The sequence below is a fragment of the Spea bombifrons genome, chromosome 7 (genome assembly GCF_027358695.1).
Source record: "Spea bombifrons isolate aSpeBom1 chromosome 7, aSpeBom1.2.pri, whole genome shotgun sequence".
Lineage (NCBI taxonomy): Eukaryota > Metazoa > Chordata > Amphibia > Anura > Pelobatidae > Spea > Spea bombifrons.
In genome coordinates this window covers 11,076,378-11,100,993 of record NC_071093.1, presented here as the reverse complement: position 1 = coordinate 11,100,993, position 24,616 = coordinate 11,076,378, and the positions used below count along the sequence as shown (strand labels likewise).

The 24,616-nt window shown below is 38.5% G+C and overlaps 1 protein-coding gene across 1 annotated transcript in view; it reads right to left on the bottom strand.

The window, feature by feature from the left end:
- The window catches only part of MYO3B (myosin IIIB), a 111,085-nt gene that overhangs the window by 29,829 nt on the left and 56,640 nt on the right, over window positions 1-24,616 (bottom strand). The window contains exons 12-25 of the mRNA XM_053471783.1: window positions 22,911-23,015; window positions 20,721-20,804; window positions 19,486-19,688; window positions 19,111-19,209; window positions 18,914-19,028; window positions 18,569-18,695; window positions 17,948-18,158; window positions 17,230-17,377; window positions 16,557-16,710; window positions 15,251-15,339; window positions 15,000-15,129; window positions 5,826-5,905; window positions 1,910-1,987; window positions 1,393-1,598 (exon numbers count right to left, since the gene is read on the bottom strand). Of these exons, the coding sequence (XP_053327758.1) occupies window positions 1,393-1,598; window positions 1,910-1,987; window positions 5,826-5,905; window positions 15,000-15,129; window positions 15,251-15,339; window positions 16,557-16,710; window positions 17,230-17,377; window positions 17,948-18,158; window positions 18,569-18,695; window positions 18,914-19,028; window positions 19,111-19,209; window positions 19,486-19,688; window positions 20,721-20,804; window positions 22,911-23,015 (1,829 nt within the window). The remainder of the gene's footprint in view (window positions 1-1,392; window positions 1,599-1,909; window positions 1,988-5,825; window positions 5,906-14,999; window positions 15,130-15,250; window positions 15,340-16,556; window positions 16,711-17,229; window positions 17,378-17,947; window positions 18,159-18,568; window positions 18,696-18,913; window positions 19,029-19,110; window positions 19,210-19,485; window positions 19,689-20,720; window positions 20,805-22,910; window positions 23,016-24,616) is intronic.

Here is a 24,616-nt window from a genome sequence, read left to right as displayed (position 1 = left end):
TTTACCCCTGTGCCGGCATGTGCTCAGATGTCTAACTAGTAGTTTATAAAATGCAACTGTCAAAAAAGAATTGTTTGAAAATTCCAGGGGAAATCTGCTTGCTCATCTATTTTTGTTGTTCCGCAGCTCAGAGGGATCAAAGTGCCAATTAAGTTTCAGGCTTAAGAATCCTTCACATCCTTAGATTTACCACAAGGCGCTAGCTTGTGTTCATTCTTACCTAATGGATTTTTGAATATGAACAAAGAACTGTCAATCTGTTTACCATTTGATGTCTGCCTTTAAATATTTCAAGCTTTTCATGGACCATCAACTAATGTGTTTATTCCCAATATTTCATTTAAAGAAACATCTTCAAACTTTAAAAATGGCCACTCTTACATACAGAATTATTTTGTACAGTTTCAAGGTCGTGGACAAAAACTTTCCTTTTCGTTCTAAATATTTCTTATCGTGTATTTTTTGATAATAATGTTATATTTAAAGTCACTTGAAAGCCCTCACAAGAAAATAATTTGGAACGGATGCCACAGCAGGATTTCCAGCTTCTAAAAATATCTGTTTCCAACACTCACCTGATTAACCACTCAAACTCTGGCAAGTGCAGCTAGAGACGGTGGCTGCTCTTTATTATAAACAGGTGGACTTCCAATATTATATATATAATAATTTACTGCTCCAGTATTGTATGTAATCATCTTTAGATAGGCTTATTAAGTAACTCATTGAACTTTAGATGTACAGTTTGAGAAAATGAAACAGTCCACATTGAATTGTTTACATAGAAGCCCTTAGGGAAAATAAATGATATAAACTCTGAGTACAATTCAGTGACCCGTCTGAACCTAGATTTCAACACATACTGTAGGATAAAAAATATGCTACAGCTACACTACATTATATGCCACTGAACGAGGATCATTCATAGTCACTTCTTACCCAATGATATATTGTCACTTTCTTCCCAACATTTGATACATTTTTAGAACTTATTTATATCAGTTGACACATTATTAATAGCAGAAGCAAAATATACTCATTAAACATAGACATCAAAATAAACACAAACATAAACATTGTCGCATTTGGCTGCATTCATCCACTACTGGCTGCACCATATTGACTCTAATGAGCTGCTGCTGTGGCAGTGACATGTCCTAACATCAATTAGAAGTTTTCCTTTGGTATTATTGGGATCAAAGTGGTTTAAACATGGAATCAGTGCACAAAACCAGTTGAGAGCTGCGCAGACTCTTTACTACCAGGTAAAATGAATTCTTTAACAAAAACATTGATATTGCTTTTCTTTCACTCCAGTATATTATGTGTATTTCACAGTAACCATAATTATTATGTTTTATAGAAATCTGTGGATGGAGCCTTGTCACATACCGTTTCAGAAATTCTTCAAATAGAATTCTGTGGGAATACCCCTGTCTTCGGATATTAACGGTTTCCAGAATTCCTGTGTAGCGCAGCTGCATGAGTACCCGTTCCCGAGAAAATTTCATTGCCTCTCGGTCATCATTTGGTTTAATACAACGGACAAAATGAGGCTGTCCAACAACCATTTTGGATAGAAGATCCATCAAGGAATACTAGATGAGAAAGAGGATAATCACAGGGAATTACTGGCACGGGCTATTATGTCAAGCTTAATTTACACATCTGTTGCAATTGTGCATTAAAATGTGTGTACGATATTTTTCAAGAAATCTAAGTTTAACATAAGGCAAACTTTTCAAATATCAGTAAAAGAAATAACAACCTCTTTAAAAGATTTACAAGAGAAAGGAAAAACTTATGTTCCAGCAAAACAGAGCAAATCCAAAACATACACTATCAATCTAAAAAAGCCAATTAGCTACATTACCTACATTAACGTTAATTAAAAAATACATGATTATACCCTAAAGTATGAGGCCACCGTTTGTCTTTTCATATTCGTTGTCTCCTCTGGATGTCTCATCATTTCCATTGTATCCACCTAAAAAACAAAGATATTTGAAGAGGTTAGGCATATGTTTAAGTTTTGTAACCATATGTTCTAGAAGTATATTTTGGATAGTAATTAGCCATGTGTAGACTTGGTCATATTCTGCATATAATTAAGATTATTTTGTTGACCTAGGGTCACAGTCCAGTTCTTACCCGCAGGAGCAGTATGTGGCTGTGTGTGATCGTGGGTGACCATGGGTGACTGGATCATTGTCTGCAAGCACCCAGAGAAAGTAGCTTGTAATTTGAAGCAATGTTGGTATCTATTCAGTGAAAGGGTTAAACTATCCACGTTTAAGTGGATGTTGGTTTTACCTTTTAATAGTTTGTTAAGGCCCGTCAACAAATTTCCAGACAAGATTTTAGATTGTCTAGAAGATCTGGCTAAACTGCATTGTATGTAACATACTTCATTTTTCTACAGACCCCAATTTATCACTTAAGTGCAGAGGTTTCAGTTGACTTTAATTCATTTTTAGTGCAGATTCTACGCATGAGGATTTAAGAGGTCTTAAATCATGCATTCATTACCTTCACTACAACAAATTAAGGTTTAGACGCGCCGCTAAATTGTTCGAAGCAGGTTAAGTCACTCCCCATTTACAATTCAATATGGTTTTCTTCCAAAGGTACACAAAATGAAGAAATGCCTTTACTCACCCATTACAGGGAACTAATGATTCGTTAAATATTTTGCTTTTAGTGAGCTGCACAGACTAATCTGAAATCAAACAACATTTTCAGGTCATCCACTAGAGAGCTTCTAATGACTTGCTCTGATAACTTTGCAGGCTCCTATCTGTCTGCGGGAGAGAGGTCACTGTAGCAGAAATAATGCTAAATTTTAAAAGGTGACTCAAGCAGACCATAAGAACACCCAAAGGTGTCTCAAAATTCACTAAAGTGAGTCATGTGTAATTGGATCAACACACATACGGGAGAGACCGCAGATGGGTAAAACACTTTTTCTTACAAGTAGAATGTTTTATTTAAAAAAAGATTTGATAGTAGATTTGTAGAAACAGAAAAAAACTTTCTGTTCTAATAACTAGAATAAAACATAGAATTTTACAGCAGGCAAGAACCCTTCGGCCCACCTAGGTGAGACCTTGATCATTAATTGGTCTTGTCTTAAGACTTAATACCTATCACATGCATGTTAAAACTCCCCACTACATTATCCTTTTTTCCATTTATCTACCACCGTCTCAGTAAAATAAAACATCCTTAGAATATATCTAAACCTCTTACCCTCTAGTTTTAGACTATGACCTATTGTTCTTACCTATTATCCTCCTAATAATAGAAATAAACGTCCCTCTTTTGCTTTGTATTACTTTGCATTACAAAGTATTCAAATGTTTCTATTACATACCCCAAGCTATACATATTAAGTTCCCTTGGTCTTTCCCGATAATGTTTGTCCTGCAAACTGTTTTTGTAGTCCTCTTCTGCCAATATCTTTCTGGGGATGGAGGTACACAACACTCTAGATGAGTTCTGACCAGAGATTCTGTAAAGTAGTAGAGCCATCTCCTTCTTTCTGCTACTAATGCCTCTAGCTATACAATCCACCAACTCTTTATTGCCTGCTTAGCTTTAAAACATACCAGTAATGTTTGTTAAAACAATGACACAATAAAAAGGTTGAGTGGAACAACACCATTACCTTATGGGTAAATACTTGACAGGACAGATTGTATTCCTGAATTGTTACCAAGTGAGTTGAGGAAAGCATCCTGCATGCCAAATATCCCGCCATTAAAAACTCAATTTCAAATGCTAAGAAAAAGATAACTCTTATGAAATGCTGTGTTTTAGTACTGCTGATTGGACCATTTGTCCATGAGAACACAAAATGACGTTGTGACAATGCACATAATAGTCATGAGTTATGTAGAAAAATTTCAAAGTATTGAAAGAGAATAGGAAGGGCTTAGTGTGTGTATGAAAATTAATGAATGTTAATAAGACATATTCCGAGATTGTAAGCGTAGAGCCCCAAGTGGAAAGTGTACTGTATGGAATGAATACCAAGGAGAAGTGACAAGGATTGTACAGTGTGGGGCCTTTTCAGTAACTGCTCCCATGAGGTGTAATGCTCTGCATTTTGTATTTGCAGAGCACCACCAAGTTTCAGATTATCCCAGGTCGAGAACTAAATGTAGGGGGAATTTGCTGGACCTCAGATGGCAGCAACTGTTCAAGAGTTTTCCTAACTACCAGAAGGTGCCAATCCTCCCATGGACTAAGATATAAGGCTTTCCCAAGACTTTTCATGTGACTTTGTGACGCTTTGAAAGTTGACTATGCAGATCAGTAAGACATTTAGAAGAGTAATAATCTATTTACAGATATTCATTTATAAAACACTTCCTTCTGTGTCAAGTAATTGTGACTTTATGGCAGTAGACCACTTTGATACTCTCACCTCCAGCATAAGCTCCTAGTTAAGGGTGACATCAAGAAAAAAAGTAGGATGGGGGGCTATGTGGGTATCAAGGGTGGAATCACCCTCTTAAATAAAACCTGGAGATAAATAACAAAATATTATGAGGCATACCTCAGGACCTACTGCCCAAAATGTTGGCTAAACAATATTAACAGAATATTCTCCTTTAAGAAATACAACCGACATAAAAAAGTTGTTTAACAGAAGTGATTGTTCAGCTGGGTTTTTAAATGAAGGGAGAATGTTCAGCATATTTGTCCCTTTTAGGCATGGCATGGTACAAGGCACAGAGACGCGTAGAGTAAAAAGGTATCAGAATGTCGTCTTGTTTTATTAACAATACCGCTAATTTTCAATCAAGAATTTGAGACCCCTGATTCTCCAGCTCCCCTGGATTGCCATTTACACTCTGTCATTTGTTGGCTGGACATGATAAGAGTTTTAGTACACATTAACTGAAGAGTCAGGATTCTATGTGCCTGAATATATATTTAACTTGTTTTTTATTTAAGCAATATAACATGTAGCGAATAGAAACGGTAAAATGTAGGAAGTGGGATAAATCCACATTGAGCTCATCAAACTGCTCATCTTCCAGGGAGTCACCGCTTGTGACTCGTGGTATTGCTTTCAAGGCTTGCTGCCTACCCATGAAATAGAAACCAGACTTAACAATCTAACTGCTTCAACACTAAGACTCCTGGACACTGGATTGGATATCACATTCAGTCTACTGCAGATTTTTTATTAGTGGCATTTAATTTATCCCTGGTTACATAAATCATCAAAATGATCTTTTCTGTGCAGTTCAATTTTAATTATGTCTTATGTTCTGACTACACTAGAGATTTTCTTTTTATAATGCCAAATTTGTTCTATGTCACATATTAGAGTAAACTAATGTTCGATCGTTAAGAGGCTGTGTTACCAAAGGAGTTACAACCTTTAATATTACAACATTTCATTCACTTTTTTTTACATATATACAAAAAGCATATATCTCATTTATTATGAATGTTATATTGCGAACAAGTTCTCTCATCTTCTGTCATCTCTGTCTCTTTTTTCTCTTCCAACATCAAAGGCATAACTAGGGCTCCTGGGGCAAGGTTGGAGATCCTACCCCGCTCTGATGTCATATTTGCTTCTGGAAATGGAAGGGGGCATGAAGGCATTGCCACTTGATGGCTCAAACCTGCCCCTCACCTTGTGACACTTGGAGCAGGACACCTAAGGACTCAAAGGCATAAAGCCTATTGGAATGACGGAGTTCCGAAATCCAATTTCAGGGCTGATAAAAATAAGACCTTTACGTTGTTGGATAGTATGTAAATTCTTGTCTAAGTTCAGAATCATCCAAAAGATAACTACGTACCTTAATACGTCCTGCATTTAGTTGAGGTGGTAATGACCTTGATGCTGCTGTGACTTTTGCTCTTGACTGTGCCAGGTTACCTATGAACATAAGAAAAAAATAATCAGAAAAAGGCAAAGCATTACTCCATCCAAATATCAAAAGTTGCCCCCGGGGCCAGATAATCAACTCTGATTCCAAACAAGGGGGCACTCTCTCCCTGCATGCTGTGTCTGACTGGATCAGTCCGCACACAGCACAGACACGCCACTCCTGCAAGTAAGTGGGCAGTGGCAGACTGATTGGGTTCAAAGATGGCACGGGCAGGCTGTTTGGGGCAAATATGGCACAGACAGTCTGCTAGGGGCACTGACAAGCTGTTTGACTGCAGAGATGGCACAGACAGGCTGTTTGGGGTCACTGGCCTTACATTTATTTATAAAGTGCTAGCAGATTCCATAGCTCTGTTACAATCAGGAAATAAATAGAATAGTTCAAGAAGCCACACACAATAACGAACTGGTACAAGAGGAGAAGAGGGCTCTGCTCTTGTGAGCTAACAACCTAGTCAGAGATTGAAGTGGAAGTGACACAATAGGAGAGGACTGCTTGGATGGTAATGAGTGAATAGGGTCCAGGTACTCAGCTGAGATTGTTGATAGTTCAGATGGCTTGATAAAGATGATGGCTGAGTGTTAGGAGAAAAGGTTGTATGCTTCTCAAAAAAGGGGGTTTTCAGAGAGCTTTAGAAAGTTGCGTATGAGGGAAAAAGTCTAATGGAACGCATAAGGGAATTCCATAGAAGGGCTACAGAACCGGTGAATGACTGAATATAGGAGTGGGAAGAGGTAATGACAGTAGAAGAGAGACCAAGTCATGAGATGAACGAAGAGAGTTGTTAGGGGTGTATTTGGACAGGTAGGTAGAGATATAGGGGGTGCAGAGTTGTTAGGGGCTCTGTAGGTCAGGCTGTAGGTCAAGCTGTTTCTGGATAAAGATGGCACATTAAAGCTGTTTAGGGGCAAAGATGGCACATGCAAGCTGTTTTGGGACAGAGATAGCACTGATAAGCTGTTTGGGGCACAGGTGGCACTGTAGTGAAGTTGGAGGGCCCCGGGGCAATTTTAAAAGATTAATCTTGCTGCAGTGTTAAGGATGGATTAGAGAGGTAAAAGGTGGTTTGGTGGCAAATATGGCACATACAAGCTTTTTGGGGCACTGAGAAGTTGTTTGGGGACAAAGATGATACTTACATGCTGTTTGGTGAAAAAGATGGCACAGACAAGCTGTTTGGGGGCACTGATAGTACTGATAAGTTTTTGGAACTGTGGGACATTTTGCTTGGTGAAGTTGGGGGGGGGGGCATGGCAGTTTTCACACTCCTGCCCTGTGTTTTCTATGTATGTCCATGTCTGGAGGACTGGAAATGTGTTCTCTACAATCTTGCAGAAAACATTCCCAAAATAGTGGAACAAATACAGCAACTCCATATTAATGCCCATGGGTCTGCAACGGGATGTCCGACAAGGTCATATATGTGTGATGGCCAGCTGGCCACGTAATTTTGGTCATATAGTGTGTATTTGTAGTCTTATCAAAAATATTTAATGCTAAGATACAATATTTTACATGCATATGTACCATCAGTGTTAATGGTACTTGAATATAGCAAATCATTTCTCTGCAGCCCTAAAACTAATAAAAGTAATATTACAAAAAACAGATGATTAAGAGCTTTTATTTTACAAAAAAAAACAGAAAAAACCTCTGAATATTAGTTACCGTACCCAGTGAGGAGGAAGGGATATGTTCATGTGCCACACATGCAGTGTACTGTATTTCAAAGTTTTACTGATTTTAACACAAGATGTCCAAATGTTTTCTCTGGCTATGTCTTCAGAGGCTGAAGTGATTAATAGCATTGTAAGAACCCTTTGAAGAAGGATCGGTGACATCAAAGTCCTAATCCATGGGTGGCAGATTTCTTTTTTTATAATGAGTAGGGAGCTTTTTAACACATTTCAAAGGATTTAAAATATGAATAAACAATATATCCCTGCGCACGCACCACACACCTTTACCAAACATGACACCTACAAACGATCTCAAATCCGTTAAAATACAACCCCATTCCCATGTTAAGCATTCTTTAGCTACAAGAGACAGTTTAACTAAGGAAAGCAAGGAGATAACCATATATAATATTCACACATACACTCCCCAACTGTTCTTTTTTAGAAGGGACAGTCCCTCTCTGGGATTTAGACCACCCCTGTCCTCTCTCTTCTCATGATGTCCCTCTTTTTCTAGAATCCCAGAATTATTATTGTAAATAAATATATCACTGTATTATATGACTTATAAATTATACCATAATGTATTTGTAAACAACAGTAAATGTTTTCTTCAATTGTTTTTTTTCTTCAAAATAAAATATATCTGTTTTTAGGTTCCTTATTCAGTTCCGTAAATCTTTTTTTCTTTGCGCCATATAGTGTGATTAGATGTATGCATAAATATGTAGCATTCCTGTTTAAAAGGCATTTCATATGGAGTTGTGTGCTTGACAATGTACAGCCGTGTAGAGAACTGCCAGATAAGCTCTTTCTTGAGTTTAGGAAGTGAAGCAGAAATATTTTCTTTAGATGCACCAAGACATTTGGGTTTCCGAGGATAGCTATAGAGATGATTGAAGGATATTACTGTATGATCTATAGCGCAGACACAACAAAAAAATTAATTATGCACTATAGAAGTAATTTGGGTTGTTTGCTTTCAGAAGTCTGTGTATACTCAGATATAATAGCTGAAAGTGACATTGGTTGAGGTCAAGATGTCATGGGTTATATCGTGAAATGCCTTTTATCTGAGGACAGTGGGGAAACATGGCAGACGTGGGCTTTTCAGAGTGGCTGTGTCCTGGGCAAATGGACATTGACCTGATGGAAAAGAAGACTTGGAGTAGAGGGGATGAAGACAGGACACATGGCTGCTGCACACAAAGCATAGTTGCTTATTGTGCGTGGTGGAGTGCGATATGACATTATGTCACCAAGTGATGCGTGCAGACAATGACATGATGTCACTACTGTGTCCACTTTCTGAAATACAACCATACTGAGAGTAGCACAGGGCAGAACACTGACAAGCTTGAAATGTTAACTAGTGTAAATGATATTTTATAAATTATCTAATTGGTCCTTTAGGTGTCTGATCAGAGATCACATAACATTTGGCATATAGAGACTTTCCGTTGACATTTAAATTCAGAATTATTAAACCTGGGAGATTATGTTACTTCTCATCATGATAAACCTTCCTATCAATCTAAATGATTTTTGGTTAGGATGTTTAATTGTGAGCAAACACTACAGGATTAGTGTTGAAGGCATCAATTAAATTATTTTTATAATGTTTTATGTAGCACCATCATATTCGGTAGCGTTGTACAATGGGTAGACAGGACAAAAGCTTACAATCTACTCGGTTATATGTGCTTTTTGGTGCTAGCTGGTCCTGAATGTTGGGAAATGTAAAGCTGACATCAGTGGCATATTGACCAGGAGATTTCCAACTGCGGGCCAAAGGTCAATCTGATCAGAGTGACTTAGTAAATGTATATTGACTGCCTGGTTGGCATGCCAACTTAATTAAAAAGATCTAAAGCCCCCTTCTAGAAAATGAAGTGTTCATCATTGATTTATCTGGATCTCAGAGATTTGTTGAGTGAAACTACTAGTAGAACAAGTAGAAGAATTCTCAAGAGTCAACACCGGTATGTTTTCAGCCTGGGTGTGGAAACGGAATACCCTAGTCAACTCAAATGGTCTATTGGTGTGGTCAACATACAGGGGCACAGTCATGCTGGAATAAAAATGTCCCTTTCAGCATATCAAGACATTTTGGACAATGCTATGCTTCCAAGTTTGTGGGAAAAGGCCCTTTTCTATTCCAGCAAAATAGCAACATCTACAAAGACATGGTTGGATGAGTTTGGTGTGGAAGAACTTCTGTGGCCTGCACAGAGCCCTGACCTCAACCCCATTGAACACCAGACGCCAGGCGTTCTCATTCAACATCAGTGCCTGGCCTCACAAATACTCCGAAATCTTGTGGAAAGCCTTCCCAGAAGAGTGGAAGCTGTTATTGCTGCAAAGGGGGACCAACTACATATTAATGTCTATGTACAGTATTTAGAATGCCATAAAAGTCCCTTTTGGTGTAATGGTCAGGTGTCACAAAACTTTTGTCCATAAAGTGTACGTCTTGTGGGATTTTCACTAGCGCATATAACGCATTAACTGCATTGTGATATATTTATTTAATGATCCAAATACTGTCTACATCTATCTATCTATCTATCTATCTATCTATCTATCTATCTTTCTATCTATCTATCTACCGTATTTGCTCGATTATAAGACGAGGTTTTTTTCAGAGCAAATGCTCTGAAAAATACCCCTCGTCTTATAATCGGGGTCGTCTTCTAATCAGACCTCAAATAGAGGTCTGATTAGGAGACTAAGATCCAGATCCCCCGCACCGCTGCAGGGGACCTGGATCCTCCTGTCGTCGCCCCCCCCCCACACTTACCGGTGCTTCCGGAGGTGAAGTTGGCAGCGGGGGTTTGTATGCGTCCGTCGCAAATACCTTCCCCGACTGTCAGAGATCAGAGTTCCAGAGTTCCTGATCTCTGGCAGCCGGGGACGGTATTTGCGATGGACGCATACAAACCCGCGCTGCCAACTCCACCTCCTTCCGGCTGCCGCGGAATGAGACGTCAACCCGCTGCCCCGGCAATACAGCAGGAAATTGGAAGCACCGGTAAGTAAGTAAGTAAGTAAGTGTGTGTGTGTGTGTGTGTGTGTGTGTGTGTGTGTGTGTAGGGCATTTCTGGAATGCCTTACACCCCTATATGCCACTCTGGCACTTAGGGGGTTAAAAGGCATATTATGGGGCAGAGTGGCATATAGGGAGGTATAAGGCATTTCAGGAGGCAGAGTGGCGTTAAGGGGGCATTTAATAGTGCACTCTGCCTCCTGAAATGCCTTATACCTCCCTATATGCCACTCTGCCCCACAATATGCCTTTTAACCCCCTAAATGCCAGAGTGGCATATAGGGGTATAAGGCATTTCTGGAGGCAGAGTGCTCTATATAATGCCTTTTAACTCCCTTAATGCCACTCTGCCTCCTGGAATGCCTTATACCTCCCTATATGCCACTCTGCCCCATAATATGCATTTTAACCCCCTAAATGCCAGAATGGGATATAGGGGTATAAGGCATTTCTGGAGGCAGAGTGGCACATAGGGGGTCAAAAGGCATACCATGGGGCACAGTGGCATATAGAGGGTTAAAAGGCATATCATGGGCCACAGTGCCATATTGGTGTGGCAAGCCTGGGGGCAGATGTGCGTAACTGGGGGGCAGGTTGGAAAATACAAGGAAATAAAAACAAAAAAAATATTTTTCTCAATCATAGCTTTTATTAAAAAAAATAGTTTACATGAATTAACATTTACTGGTAAAACTTTTTTCCTTTAGGGTCGTCTTATATTCAGGCTTTTTCTTTTTTTCCTAAGTTAATATTCAGATTTTGGGGGGTCGTCTTATAATCAGGGTCGTCTTATAATCGAGCAAATACGGTATCTATCTATCTATATCTTTTTTTGTGTCCCTGTGTCCATCAACCATTTATTCTGACTGTCTGCCTGTCAGAGATGACAGAGAATCTCTCTATAGCAATTAAAACACATTTTCTTTTATTTTGTGAATTAATTATTTTTCCCTTATTCATTATTTTTACATATGTTCAATATTTCTTCTCTTTCCTGCACATGCCAATAATTGGTTCTCTATTGGGTCTGAAGCCCTTTAAATGTCCCATACAATTATTTAGGAATCATCTGTAAATTTAATGACATTTGTCTTGATATGACATTGATTATGTAATCATTCGGCTTAATGGGTGGATATGAACAGATTTGTTTTTTAAATTATGCATGCCATTTTGTACTATGCTAAAGGAATTCATTTGCCCCGCTGTTGGTGTTTTAACTTATTATTCATTAAATATATTGATTTGTATTTTTTTAATGACAGATGTGAGATTTGGCTTTGATCTGTTTATTTTATCTTTCCCAATGGCATTGCGCATCTCTTCTCCAATTTCGCCAGTTGTTTTGCTTATCATTGTGGGACACAAATATGTCACTCACTAGATTGTTTTGCCATGATTCTTCCCAAGTTCTAAATTAAAAGAAGCTATGATGTCACTGCTTCTAATATTGTTATGTCGATAGAGGTGTATTATCAGGCCCTCACCTGGTATCTTACATAGAAGATGAGAATGATATACATTGTTGCACTCTATAGGGGCTAATAGAGTGTGGTAGAATAAGGGGATTTAAACATGCATGGGATAGGCATTTGGTTATCCTGACTATAAGACCAAGGACTGATTAAGGTGAGTTTTACATCAGGGAAAATGGGCAGACTATAGATGGGCAGATGGTTCATGTCTGCGTAGGTTGGCGCTATATAAATAAACGATAATAATAATAATAATAATAATGCTGTCAAATTCTATGTTTCTATGTAAGTCTTCTAAAACTGGAGCTGCTGCAGCCCACTTGGTTTGGCCTACACTGTAGCCGTCTCTTTACATGTTATGAAGAGTATGTAGTGAAACAAATGCTCCCGTGGAAGTTACTGAAGTCACCATCATGGTTTTACTGCATATGGTCATGTGATGTAAACATCAAGACGCTTGGGATTCAATTGACCAGTGAAAAGCCCATGAAACATGTTTTTTTTTCCATGGAAATTTTCCACAGAAAGTAAGTGCTACTTTCTGGATATGGGTAAAACATTTCACTTAAGTCTAATTTCCAACCCAGTCTTCATTGTTCACCAACAGTCCAGGTTCTATGAATATCCCAACAAGATATGTATTTACCTTCCACGGTCAGCACCTTAGGTGCTTTAAAAGGTGCCTTTAAGACATGGAGCATCAAGATACAATGTGAAAGGCTGGCGTGCAGGGCCTCCTAATGCAGTCTATGGAGGCTCTGCGGAGGCTGTGATCGAAGATCTCCCCTCTACCCGGCCCACTGAGCAGCAAGACACCGGGGGACCTGATCACCCAAGAGGCCGATCGGACCTAGATTTTGCAGCAAGGGAACTGACGCTCCAAGACCTGGGCCTTGTCAGCCTAGGTCAGAAATCGCCACTGGATTGGAACTCAATAAGGTAAATTCTTCATTATTGGTATGTCTACTTCATATATAAATAATATATATAACAATAAATCTATACATAAAGTACATAAAAAAATATGTAGAATCGATGCTGTTCTTTGTATAAATGGAATAGAAAGCTCAGAAAGTAGAGTTAACAAAATTAGCTGCATACACAGAATTGTGTTCCATTCATCAGCTGAGCATTCATGGACGGCAGTAAAGAGATTTAAATACATGCTTGACACCCTGCTGCGTGCGCTTGCATTAATAGACAGAATCATTTTAACCAAACCCTTCGGAAGACATAATTGTTTTTAATTTGACTCAGTCAAATGCAATAATGTTAACTTTATTATGTAAAGTGAAAGTAAGTGAAAAAATGCTATCAAGATATACTTTATCGAATCATTTAGGAAACACCCAATAACCAGGACAATTATTAACACCGTGTGCAACAAAATGAAGGGTAATGGAATTTACCTCACCTGGTAACCGTGCCTATAGGTGTACCAAAAGCAGGCCAAAAGTAAAGCCAGATGGCACTGATTAAATCAACAGCTCTGGTCTATTCTAAAAGGGTGCTGTGACTTAAATAAACCTAAAAACTATTTACTAGAACTTTACAGACAACATGTGGGCATCGTTTAAGCCTAGAGGGAAACGCATTCCAAGTTAAGCATAAGAAAATCTTTTATGCTCAGGACAGTTAAGATGCGGAATTCACCGCCAGGTGAAAGAAAAGGTTTTTTTTTTTTTATTAAGTGTATATTTTCAAGGCTTGATACCTTTCTAGTGGGCAAAGGCCTTCGAGGATTCGAACAAGTTAATCTTATGTTAAGGTTGATCCAGGAAGAAATTGTCTTTGTAGTCAAGAATTATTTTTTAACTCGCCGGGATATGATATCCCGACGCCCAGTAGAAAGGACAGTGTAGAGGTTGGCAGGCGACGCTTGCACTGGGTTAGGCCTAGGACAGGTAGCTACGCCACCACTTAGGACAATATTGGATAAAAGTCTCATTTATCTTTGTGGGGGGTTTTGACCTTCTTTTGGCCAACAGAACTTAATTATTTTTTGTCAACAAACGTGACCATGTCATTTTTAGAGTGAAAGCAACAGAATTATTTAGTTTGCCATTAAATTGTTCTGACAATGAAAAGTTGAGTTTGGATCCTTGAAAATATTTGTAAGGTAAAAAAAGCAGGCTATTTACAAAGCTCTAACATAAAACCTTCAGCACATACAGGTACTTTCTTTTTCAGTATTATCAGGGGATAATGCACTTTTAGAAAGCAAGAGCTACAGAGAAATAACAATATCTTCCGCTTTATCAAACACTAACAAGCTCTTTATTGTTTTGGCATGATAGAAAATTACTGTTCTAAAAATAGTAGAGACAATAAGCTCGCAGCGGCAATACGTTCCGGTGAATCTATAGTAAGGAAGCTAACAGCGACACCTACAGAGAACACCTTTGAGTTACAATGGAACTAGTATCAGCTTCGGATACTAAAGGGATATTTAACAGATCTGTCTTCTGCAATAAAAAATATTACATGGCTCTGAGGTTAATTGTGAGGTTAGTGGCAGCGGTCTTGCACAGTCCTTTTGGGCTAAGAAAAGCTTACAAAAAAATGTAATCTTTCCTTTATGGATATAATGAGGTATCATTTTGTACCCCTCCAAAAAACCAATACCTGGAATCGATATATTTATATATCTGACAAAGCCATCTTTAAAATGCATGGCTGTATACCCATTGCTGCTATTACAGTTATAGATCAATTAAAAAAATTATGTGATTACTACAGACATTCTGTCAGAAGCCAAAGGATTGGACCTGGCAGTAGGGCCGCCATCACAAACTTTGGGGCCCGGTATAGGATAAAAACCTGGGTCCCCAATGCTCCTCTCATCAGCCTGCTCCATGTACATCAGAACCTACAGAATTACCTGTTTTGGTCAGTGGACTTGAGAACAGCTGCTGTAGCAGTTTGTCCTCTGATGTTCTCAGGAGGACTACAATGTCCGCTGGCAGAGTGTCCCTGTTCTTCTCAAGGAACCCACATGCATCATAAAGAACCTGTGAGCAGAAGTCAGAAAATGTTTCAGTAAAGAGGCCCAATTGCGCTTTCCACATCTGATGAGCTATTGAAAATCTGCAAATATTCTATTTTCTCATTATATCAAAAAGAGTTGCTTACCTTTCCAGCATAGTGCTGAATTCCAAAACACAGTTCAACGCATTTTGGTCGCCAGAAGTATTTACATCTCAGATTATCTTCATATTTATCTGCACAGGATAATAAAATCATGTATTCAGGTTCTTGTTAAATGAGCATTTAAATACATTAAAAGATATTTAAGTTTTATATTATTAATTAGTAATTATTTTTAGTGTAGATATACTATAGTCCATATGGATATCCTCTACATTATCACAAGAAAATGGTTTAATGGGGGAAAAAAGGTTTCTAACCAAGTCCTATGCGTTTAAAAAAAAACATGGCATTTTTTCTAAAAATCATTACGTTTGCAGCAGTTCTATGAATTATAAACCTAAACACGGAGTTTTTGCAATGTATGCAAATTCATTGGTAGGGTATAAATAGCATATGACAAAAAGCTGTCCCAATGTAATTACTAGGCACTTAAATCCCAGCTGTTAGCGTCCTCTGTGAGTCATGTATTTTACCATCAGTAACATGGAGAAGATACAGAAACTCCACAAGGGTAACATACATTTTCTTCTGTGCGTATGTGTCTATGTCACTACTGTGATAATGTAACTTGAAATAGAGTGAACAATTGAGAGACCATGTACTAAACAAAGTAAGATTTTTATAGTAAATTAGTGCATTAACATATATGTGTATTTCAGTCTATTTATTTGCATTATAATATTGACTGAATTATCTGTTGATGCCTAGAATTGTATTTAATATAATACAGACTAAATATTTACGACAAGATTATCAAAAAATGACTTCTTTCGTCCAAAGAAATTCATAGCTTGCAGAATGGCTCACTGACTTGTTTATGAGTTGTCCACGTATTTGGCTGGAAGCCTCAAACCGAGGTATATTCACTAAAGCTGCATGTTGCAGGACAGCAAACATGTCAACTCCCTTATACCACTATGCAACATGTAGGGCCAACTCCACCAAGATTCCCCAGCAGAAGATGCAGATGATCACCATAAGTGATTAAAGCACAAGGAAAGTTATGGAGAAGAACCATCAAAGTGCTTTATTGTTTGCCTCTCATCAGCAAGTAGTTACTCAAAGGACTTATCTTCAGCATCCCTTGTCCCTTTAAACTGCATGATCCATGTAATAGCTCTCTGCCAACCTAAGCTTCTGAATACTGCATCTCGGCTTAAAGCACCAACACAATCAACCAGGCCTTGTATAAAATCTAAAAGTAGTATTGGTCCACATGAGGACATTCCAATGAAGTCAAACACCGCTGAAGGGCTCGTGAATTTAAAAGGAATATGTGCTTGCTTACCAACTAATGTCTGGTCCGTTGCTTGAGGAAATCTGCTTTCTTCATCTAGCAATGACAGAAGTCCCATAGGTTTCTGTAAAAAGGTGTCTAAAAGGGGCCGATTGTCTTCATACTTCACCAGTGCAGCATCAATGCCTTCACTCTGATATTCCATCTGTAGAAGAGACGATTAACCCATCAGATGTAGAGAGAAAAACATTACACTCTGACGTTCAAAGAGCCCCAACCCACAAACAATGCAAGCTAAATTGAGAATGATTTAATTTCCATGTTGATGAAATGTATTAGAATTTTGTGAGCTCGCTACAATACGGGGAAGACTATAACAGCAAAGGTATAGCTGGCAGAAGCTTTGTGTTTGGGGCAAGTAGAGATAATTGGCTCACACTTAACTTGGGTAAATAAATACAAACTCGGTACTATATTCAGGGATATTTTAATTATTAGGATAACTTTTTGGGTACTATTACTTCAATTATGAAGTTTAAATGCGACATATCCTAGATTTACATTGTAAAGGCAGCAGAACAATATACTGAATGATTTAGGGAAACGTAGCATAACATTAAAACATTCTATAAGTTCTACAACCTTAAATAAACTTAAGCACAATTTACAGTAAGCCGGCAAACACAGTTCTATAAATTCAGAAATTGCCTGAAAATGATCTTACCTGTTCCAGTGCAAAAATGTGCTGATTAAAATAGAACTGAATCTGCTCGTTGGCAATGTTAATGCAAAGCTGCTCAAAGGAGTTTCGTTTGAAGTTCTCAAATCCAAAAATATCTAGAATGCCGACATTCATACCGCTTTCAACATTGCTACAGCAAAACAAAAAAAAACAATATATAGGTAAATGGATGCACATGGTTTTACATTTAGCTTTAATTACAGTAGCATGGAAATGATGTTAACCTGGATACTTCCAGACGAATTAGAGGAGATCCTCACTTCATTTTTTATACCATGAACCCAATGTCCTATGAAGACTGACACAGATAGTACCTTATTATTATTATTATATTTATTATTAATAATAATTGATGTTATATAGTATCACCATATTCCACAGCGCTTTACAATGAGTAAACAGGACAAAACAAGCAGTGATTTTCTTTTTGTATATCTTAATGTATACAATATACATATTCACCACTGCCCTGATGATCACATATTTAACACAGCAAGTAATGTATTCTTCTGATATCTTACCCACCCTCTGTGTATAGAAGGCTAACCGAGCCAGCTGCATGGTTGCGTTCATTACCCTGGAGCCACTTACTACTTTGGGAGCATTTCCTACAATACAAGGACTGTGTTCTCTGCATCCTTTTAATTCAGCGGAGCTCAGCATCTGAATAGACTCACATAAATAAATACATTTTACTTGCCATATATTTTTGTCAGGCTGGAGAAGGGAGTTAATGCGATTAACTATCCAGCTAAAGAGTCTGCCATAGAGCGCTTTGGACATAGCGTCACGGACGTCTGCAGCTTTATCCACGGTGTTTGTGCGGATGATGGTTTCTCCTCTTGTGACTACGCAGTGCGAGGTTAGAGCCTCCTGAAGCTCCTCTGCACCAATGCTGAGAAGAGCAGCAGCTAGGAAGAAGATGATTGTGGAAAGAAGTATCATTCTAAAGACATTGTGAAAACAAAAATGAACTCAAGATTATATCTGAAGTTGGAAATTCAGATATATAACTCGTAACTCTGTAAAGATCTCCCTACATTACTATAGGTGGATCAATGTGTATGGAAACACTGATCTATTAGTAGCCTGGAGTCCTCTTTTTCCTATATGGGTAGGAAAGGGGATGGGTCACAAATTGATGGAAATACATTTTTTGCCAATGGTCCCTATTTGACCAAAACCAGCAACACTCGAAAGTAAATCCTGGTACTTTGCACTAATTATCATTCCAGTAGACTGACTAACACATTCACACAAGGCATTTAAGCCAGGCATAACCATATACGAATATTAATATAATTATGCATTTTAACGTTACCATTTTCCAACGCTTCTCCATTTGGAACCTCACTTTTGTCTGTCTGGTGCTTAGAGGAAATTGATGTGAATTCAATGTTTCCGGTGTTTAATATTCCAGCCAGAATCCTGTATACTGAATGAACTTCCTATTAATAAAAATATATTCTTAATCAAATTAACTATTTAAAACACAAATACACGAGCAATGAACAAAAACCATAAGTTTAAGTTTACAAGGCTAAAATGTTCTAATAGTAGTATATATATATATATATATATATATATATATATATATATATATACACACATTTATATATAAGGCTCGCTCATAAAAAAAACTTCTGCCCACAAAGAAGTTGCCCACCTCATTACTGAACCCTATAATCCTAAAACAATGTTGAATTGCTGCAAATTGTCTTCTATATGATTCCTTAGTGATAATGTCTTGCATTACGGTACCGCTTTCATTGCCAATATACCTAGAAACAAAGAAAATAATTGTCAAGATAAAATCAGGTACATTTGTAAACATACAATAATGTAAAAAAATGTATAGTGTACCGGGGAGGTTTCTTTTCTGGAAGGCTGTATTCCTCCAGCTTCTGGTGATGGTGGAGTCCAGCGTAAATATAATAAAATATATGGAAGTTTTTCTCGCCCCTGCCAGAATAAGGACATATAGGTGACACAAAAGCTCTAGTTACTGTAAATTCTAGACCCACGCAACATCAGTGTGAAAAGTACCACTACTTTTTTATGTGTTGGCCAAACAAATGTAATTATCATACAATTAATACAACAAAATGACATTTTTATCAAAAGCTAAATAAAGGAATATAATAGCAAAAAGTATTACCAATGTAGCATTGATTTGACCCCTTTCAAGTTCTACCAGGTGGAAGCTGAGTTATCCCAGATAAGCCGAAGAAGACTTACATAGCCTGCTTTATGACACGGGATTTCTCTAGTAGATACTCGGAAATCTTTGCGCCCATGACAGCCCCAGTTGGTGTAAACATCATTTCAAGGTATTTTCCAAACCGACTTGAGTTGTCGTTGATGGCGGTGCATGCATTTCCAAAGGCTTCAACCAAAGGGTTGACTTGTAGAATCTTCTCCCGCAAGGCACGGTTATTAGCCTGTGCGAAAAGAATCAATGTCCATAATTTCATTGATAATTCGTTTTATGATTAGATTTCTTTAAGATATGGGTTTCTTTGAACTCCATAAAGAGTAACTTTTAAGTTAAAAATTGCTCAACGACTAAAAAGAGAATTCACAACATCATGTATATTAGCTTCATGGTTAGCTACATTGTAACTTTAGGTGGTGGGTGAGTGATTATTGATATAACAATTCTGAGGCTGTTGTATGAGAATGGTCACACCTTGAGTGCACTCAAACAGTGAACGGACCCCAAAGACTCGTCATTAATCATTTTTGTTTTGGTGTTTAGTTTATCTTTCTAGTGAAATCCACCAGATTGTTAGCACAGGGCAGATGAATGTTCACAACCGTCATCCATCCAAAAGGGGGCACAAAGCCTAGGCCCCTAACACCTCTCAAGTACATGTAATGCACAGTAAGATATCTGCACACCAACATTGATGAGGTGACTTTATGGTGTTGTCAAATAAAAGCCAAACTGATTGACATTTGGCTTGAGAAAGCACACTCGGAACTGTACCGTGACATTCATTTTTCTGCTTTAAATGTATCTTCTTATGTCAGAAGACTGCAAGCTAACACTCAACATATTATCCAACAAATTAAGTTATGAGCAGAAACAAGGGATTCTAAGGGGGGGGGGGGGGGGCGTCAGGCAACCTGGATGTGTCCAGGGCAAGAGACTGGAGATCTGTTTCTCTGACTTAGATCTCTGTCATTTGATTTCTTGGGCTACTATACATCGTAAAGAGCCAGGCTATGATGTCATATGTCAAAACTAAATGTTAACTGACACACACAAAAAAAAATCTATATATGGACAGATATCCACGTTATAGTAATCTTTTTACTATTTTTTAAATTACCGCTAAAAAATGTTTTGTAATCTTTATACAGCAATATAGCTTATTATTATTATTATTATTATTATTATATCTTACAGTTAGCAACATAAAACTGTTGTGATCACTCTTTTCCTGTTGATGCAATGTAGCAGACGGTACCTTTCCCAAGAAGGTCAGGTGCTGCACAATCAGATGCGCGCTCTCCGTCTTGCCAGCTCCGCTCTCTCCGCTGATGATAATGCACTGACATATAGCAGAAATAATGATGTGTAAGAAATTACCATAATTCAATTGGGTGAACTCAGTTATAGAAAATGTATTCTCAGATAGAGCTGCATTTTAAATGTTTTTTCAGTTCCAGTGATTTCATATATTTCATTTTAGAATGATTGTAATGAATAAAAAAAAAAAAAAAAAGAAAAGAAATGATAATTATACCAGACATTGAATGTCAATTTACAAAGGCAGCACAAAATGAATTTTGACATCTTCTATGTATAATGTCAATACCGCACGTGAAATAGAAGAAGACGGGGATATAGGTAAATCACATCTATTGAATATTTGTTGTCTAATGGCAGACTCACAAAACAGAGGGAGATATAAGTGTAGGCAAATGGTTTACATTTTCTACGTTTTGATATTAGAGATGAATTAAAGGGACAGTAATGTAGAGAATATTAAAACACTGCTAGTGTGGATTGCTTTTATAGAGGGCAATCATGGGCGTAGGAACCCCTAAAAATCTGGGGGGGGACAGCATTTTCCCCCATCAGATCCCCACTTTCTCCCCATCTCTCACACTATCTATCCCCTCTCACACTTTCTTACTATCTACCCCCTCCCTACCCTCCCTTCTCACTAGCTACCCTCCCTTCTCACTAGCTACCCTCTCTCTACCCTCCCTTCTCACTAGCTACCCTCTCCCTATCACCCCTTTCTCGCTAGCTACACTCTCCCTACCCCCCCTTCTCACTAGCTACCCTCTCCCTACCCCCCTTCTCACTAGCTACCCTCTCCCTACCCCCCCTTCTCACTAGCTACCCTCTCCCTACCCCCCCTTCTCACTGTCTACCCCAGGGGTGTCCAAGTTTTTTCTGCAGTGGGCCACTTCATCAGAATTGTATATGTGCGCGGGCCGCACTCATTTTTCACTGTGAGAAAATATGGCCTTTAATAAAATATGAGATTAAAATAAAGTAAATGACACAAAACCTTTACTTTTCCTCTCACTGATTTCTGGGCCTAGAAAGTTTTGTGACTACAAATTCAGGATAATTAAAAATGAAATAGTTCTATTTATTCTAGGGATCCACCAAAATGAAAATTCTGGACCAAAATAATAATAAAATAATAATAATAAATAATAATAAAAACTCACATTTTTAATAAAAGTAGGTATCACACCACAACTGGACAAAAAAAATAGCAATATGACTTGGCATGATAGGAGTGTGATTGCTAACAGCAATCACACCCCTATCATACCCAGGCAGCCAGTACATGCTGGTACAGGGTGGCTGTAAGTGATGTGCAGACCCCATACTGCTGGCAGCATCAATACACAAGGGGGGCAGCTAGCTAGGTTTCAGCATGTACTGGCTGACTTGGCATGATAGGAGTGTTATTGCTAACAGCAATCACAGTCCCATCATGCCTAGGTTCCAGCACTTACACATCCATGCTATCACACACACAGTCATTCATTCATATACTCATTCATTCACAGATTCATTCCCTCAAAAACGCATACTGATTCAAACACCCTCCCCACCCCCTTACCTGCACTGTAGCTTCTCGATGCCGCTCACAGACTTCCGCTGGGTTCCGCTTCCTCTGTGCAGTACAGAAGACCCTCCCACAGGTAAGTAGCAGGGCTCGAGGTGCGGACCGCGTAAGATCGGTTGCCCTGGCTGCCGATCTTACATTGGCTGCACCTCGAGGTCTCGCGGGCCGCATTTGCGGCGTTTCTATTGGGGGGGGTCCTACGGCCCTGGGGGGGATTTCTTCATTATCGGTCCCCCCCCGCATGAGTTACTGGGGGGATCTGTCCCCCCCCGGTTCCTACGCCCATGAGGGCAATGGCAACTTTGTTATAGTGGGTAAAGAATAAGATCTATATATCCAATATTAGTTTAGAGCGAGGTTTAGCATACAGATGATAAAGGCAAAGGCAGCATGTTATGGTAATATATATATATATATACTATATATATATATATATATATATATATATATATATATCTTATAGATATCTATAAAAGGGCAGTAAAATAATAAAATCAAGTATTTTTATTGGTTAATAAATGAAACACATTGTTGTTGTGATATAATGAGACTGGTATTTACCTGATCCTTGCAAAAAGTAACCATTCCTTGATACGCTGCATCCGCAGAGGCAAATATATGCGGGGGGTTTGAAGAACGCTTCACCCCATGATAAAGCTTGGAGAACTGCAAAAGATTTTATAAAAATAATATTAAAACATAAGAATTGCCAACTCCTACAAAAAAAGACAGAAATGGAGAAATAGTCAAAGCAGATTGGAAGGCGGTCTAGCTTTGGGAAAAGGGGGTGAGGACAGTTGTGGGGTTGGAAAAGACAATAAGGAGGTACAAAAATGTGTGGTCATGAAGTGTTTGTCAATGGATGAACCAAAAATGGGGAATATTCTTAAATGTCTTTGAGCTAATGTTTGACAAACGAAATGGGTGAGATGGAGATATTGTTGGAGATGGAGATATTGGTAGGTGAGGAACAGTATGATTTGATTGGTATCACAGAAACGTGGTGGCATGATGCACATGACTGGTCAGTAAAAGGTTATTCACTTTTGAAGGGATGGAATTAATAGAAAGGGGGAGAGGTTTGTTTATATGTAAACCCTAAATTAAAGCCCAGTATTAAGGAAGGTGATGTGTGTGATGATTCTGGTGGAGACACTATGCTTGTAGGGATATGCTTCATATCGCCAAACATTGGCATTGATGAGGAGGATCAGCTTTTATCGCAAATTGAAAAGGCTGCAAATCTGGGTGAAGTTTTTAACATGGGAGATTTTAATTACCCAGATACAGTTTGGAATTGTGGAACAACTACTTCCATGAAGGGCAGCAAGTTTCTGGACCTGCTAAATGACAATTTATACCACAATTAGTAGAGACCCCATCCAAAATGAAGGGCTGAATCTGGTAATGTCTATTAACGAGGAGCTTATCTCAAACATGGAAAATGGTGACATTAACATTTTCATTCTTTCATTGGAGATTAGTTTGAAAAAGCAAATTGGTATCTACTCCACCAAAATACTAAAAAGGCCAGCTTTGACAGGCTAAGGGCATCTATTAAGCACGAGGACTGGAATGGTTTGTTTTCTGGAGAGAACACAGAAGACAAGTGGAATACCACACATTACACAATTATTCAATGTATACCTTTGGGAAACAAATGTTAAAGAAGCAAATTAAAACCAATGTGGCTTACCCGTAAAGTAAGTAAAGGAAATAAAAAAACAAGAAAATGGCATTCAGAAATTATAAAAATGAGGGATCAGCAGCATCATTCATAGAGTTTAAAGATGCCAGCAAAGCCTGCAAATATTTTTTTTCTGTTTACACCAAGGAAGGACCGCCGGCCGAGATACTGCTGGCTGTTTATATGAAACTGTTACAACAAACATGGGATGGGCTGACACAGGAAAACGGGTGTCATGGGAGCAGGCCTGCTAATAAAGTTACAATGAGTGGGAGGAGTCACATTGGTAACTGACTCCAGAGGGAGGGTAACTGACAGCAGCCATGACAGACACTGCCTGTGAGTTATGCTAGATGTTTCATGAATAAAGCAGTTAACAGAAGATCTACTGGAGTGTTTATTTCATGACATGGTGTCAGAAGTGCTGTTTACCCTACATTAACAGTCTGCAAGTTTGCCAACATGTCCAAGTTTCAGCCTCCTGAACCCTTTGATTTCTCTCAGCCTGCAGCATGGCCAGCATGGCGTCAGAGGTTCTCCCGGTTTCGCATCGCTTCAAAATTGGATAAGGAGAGTGGAG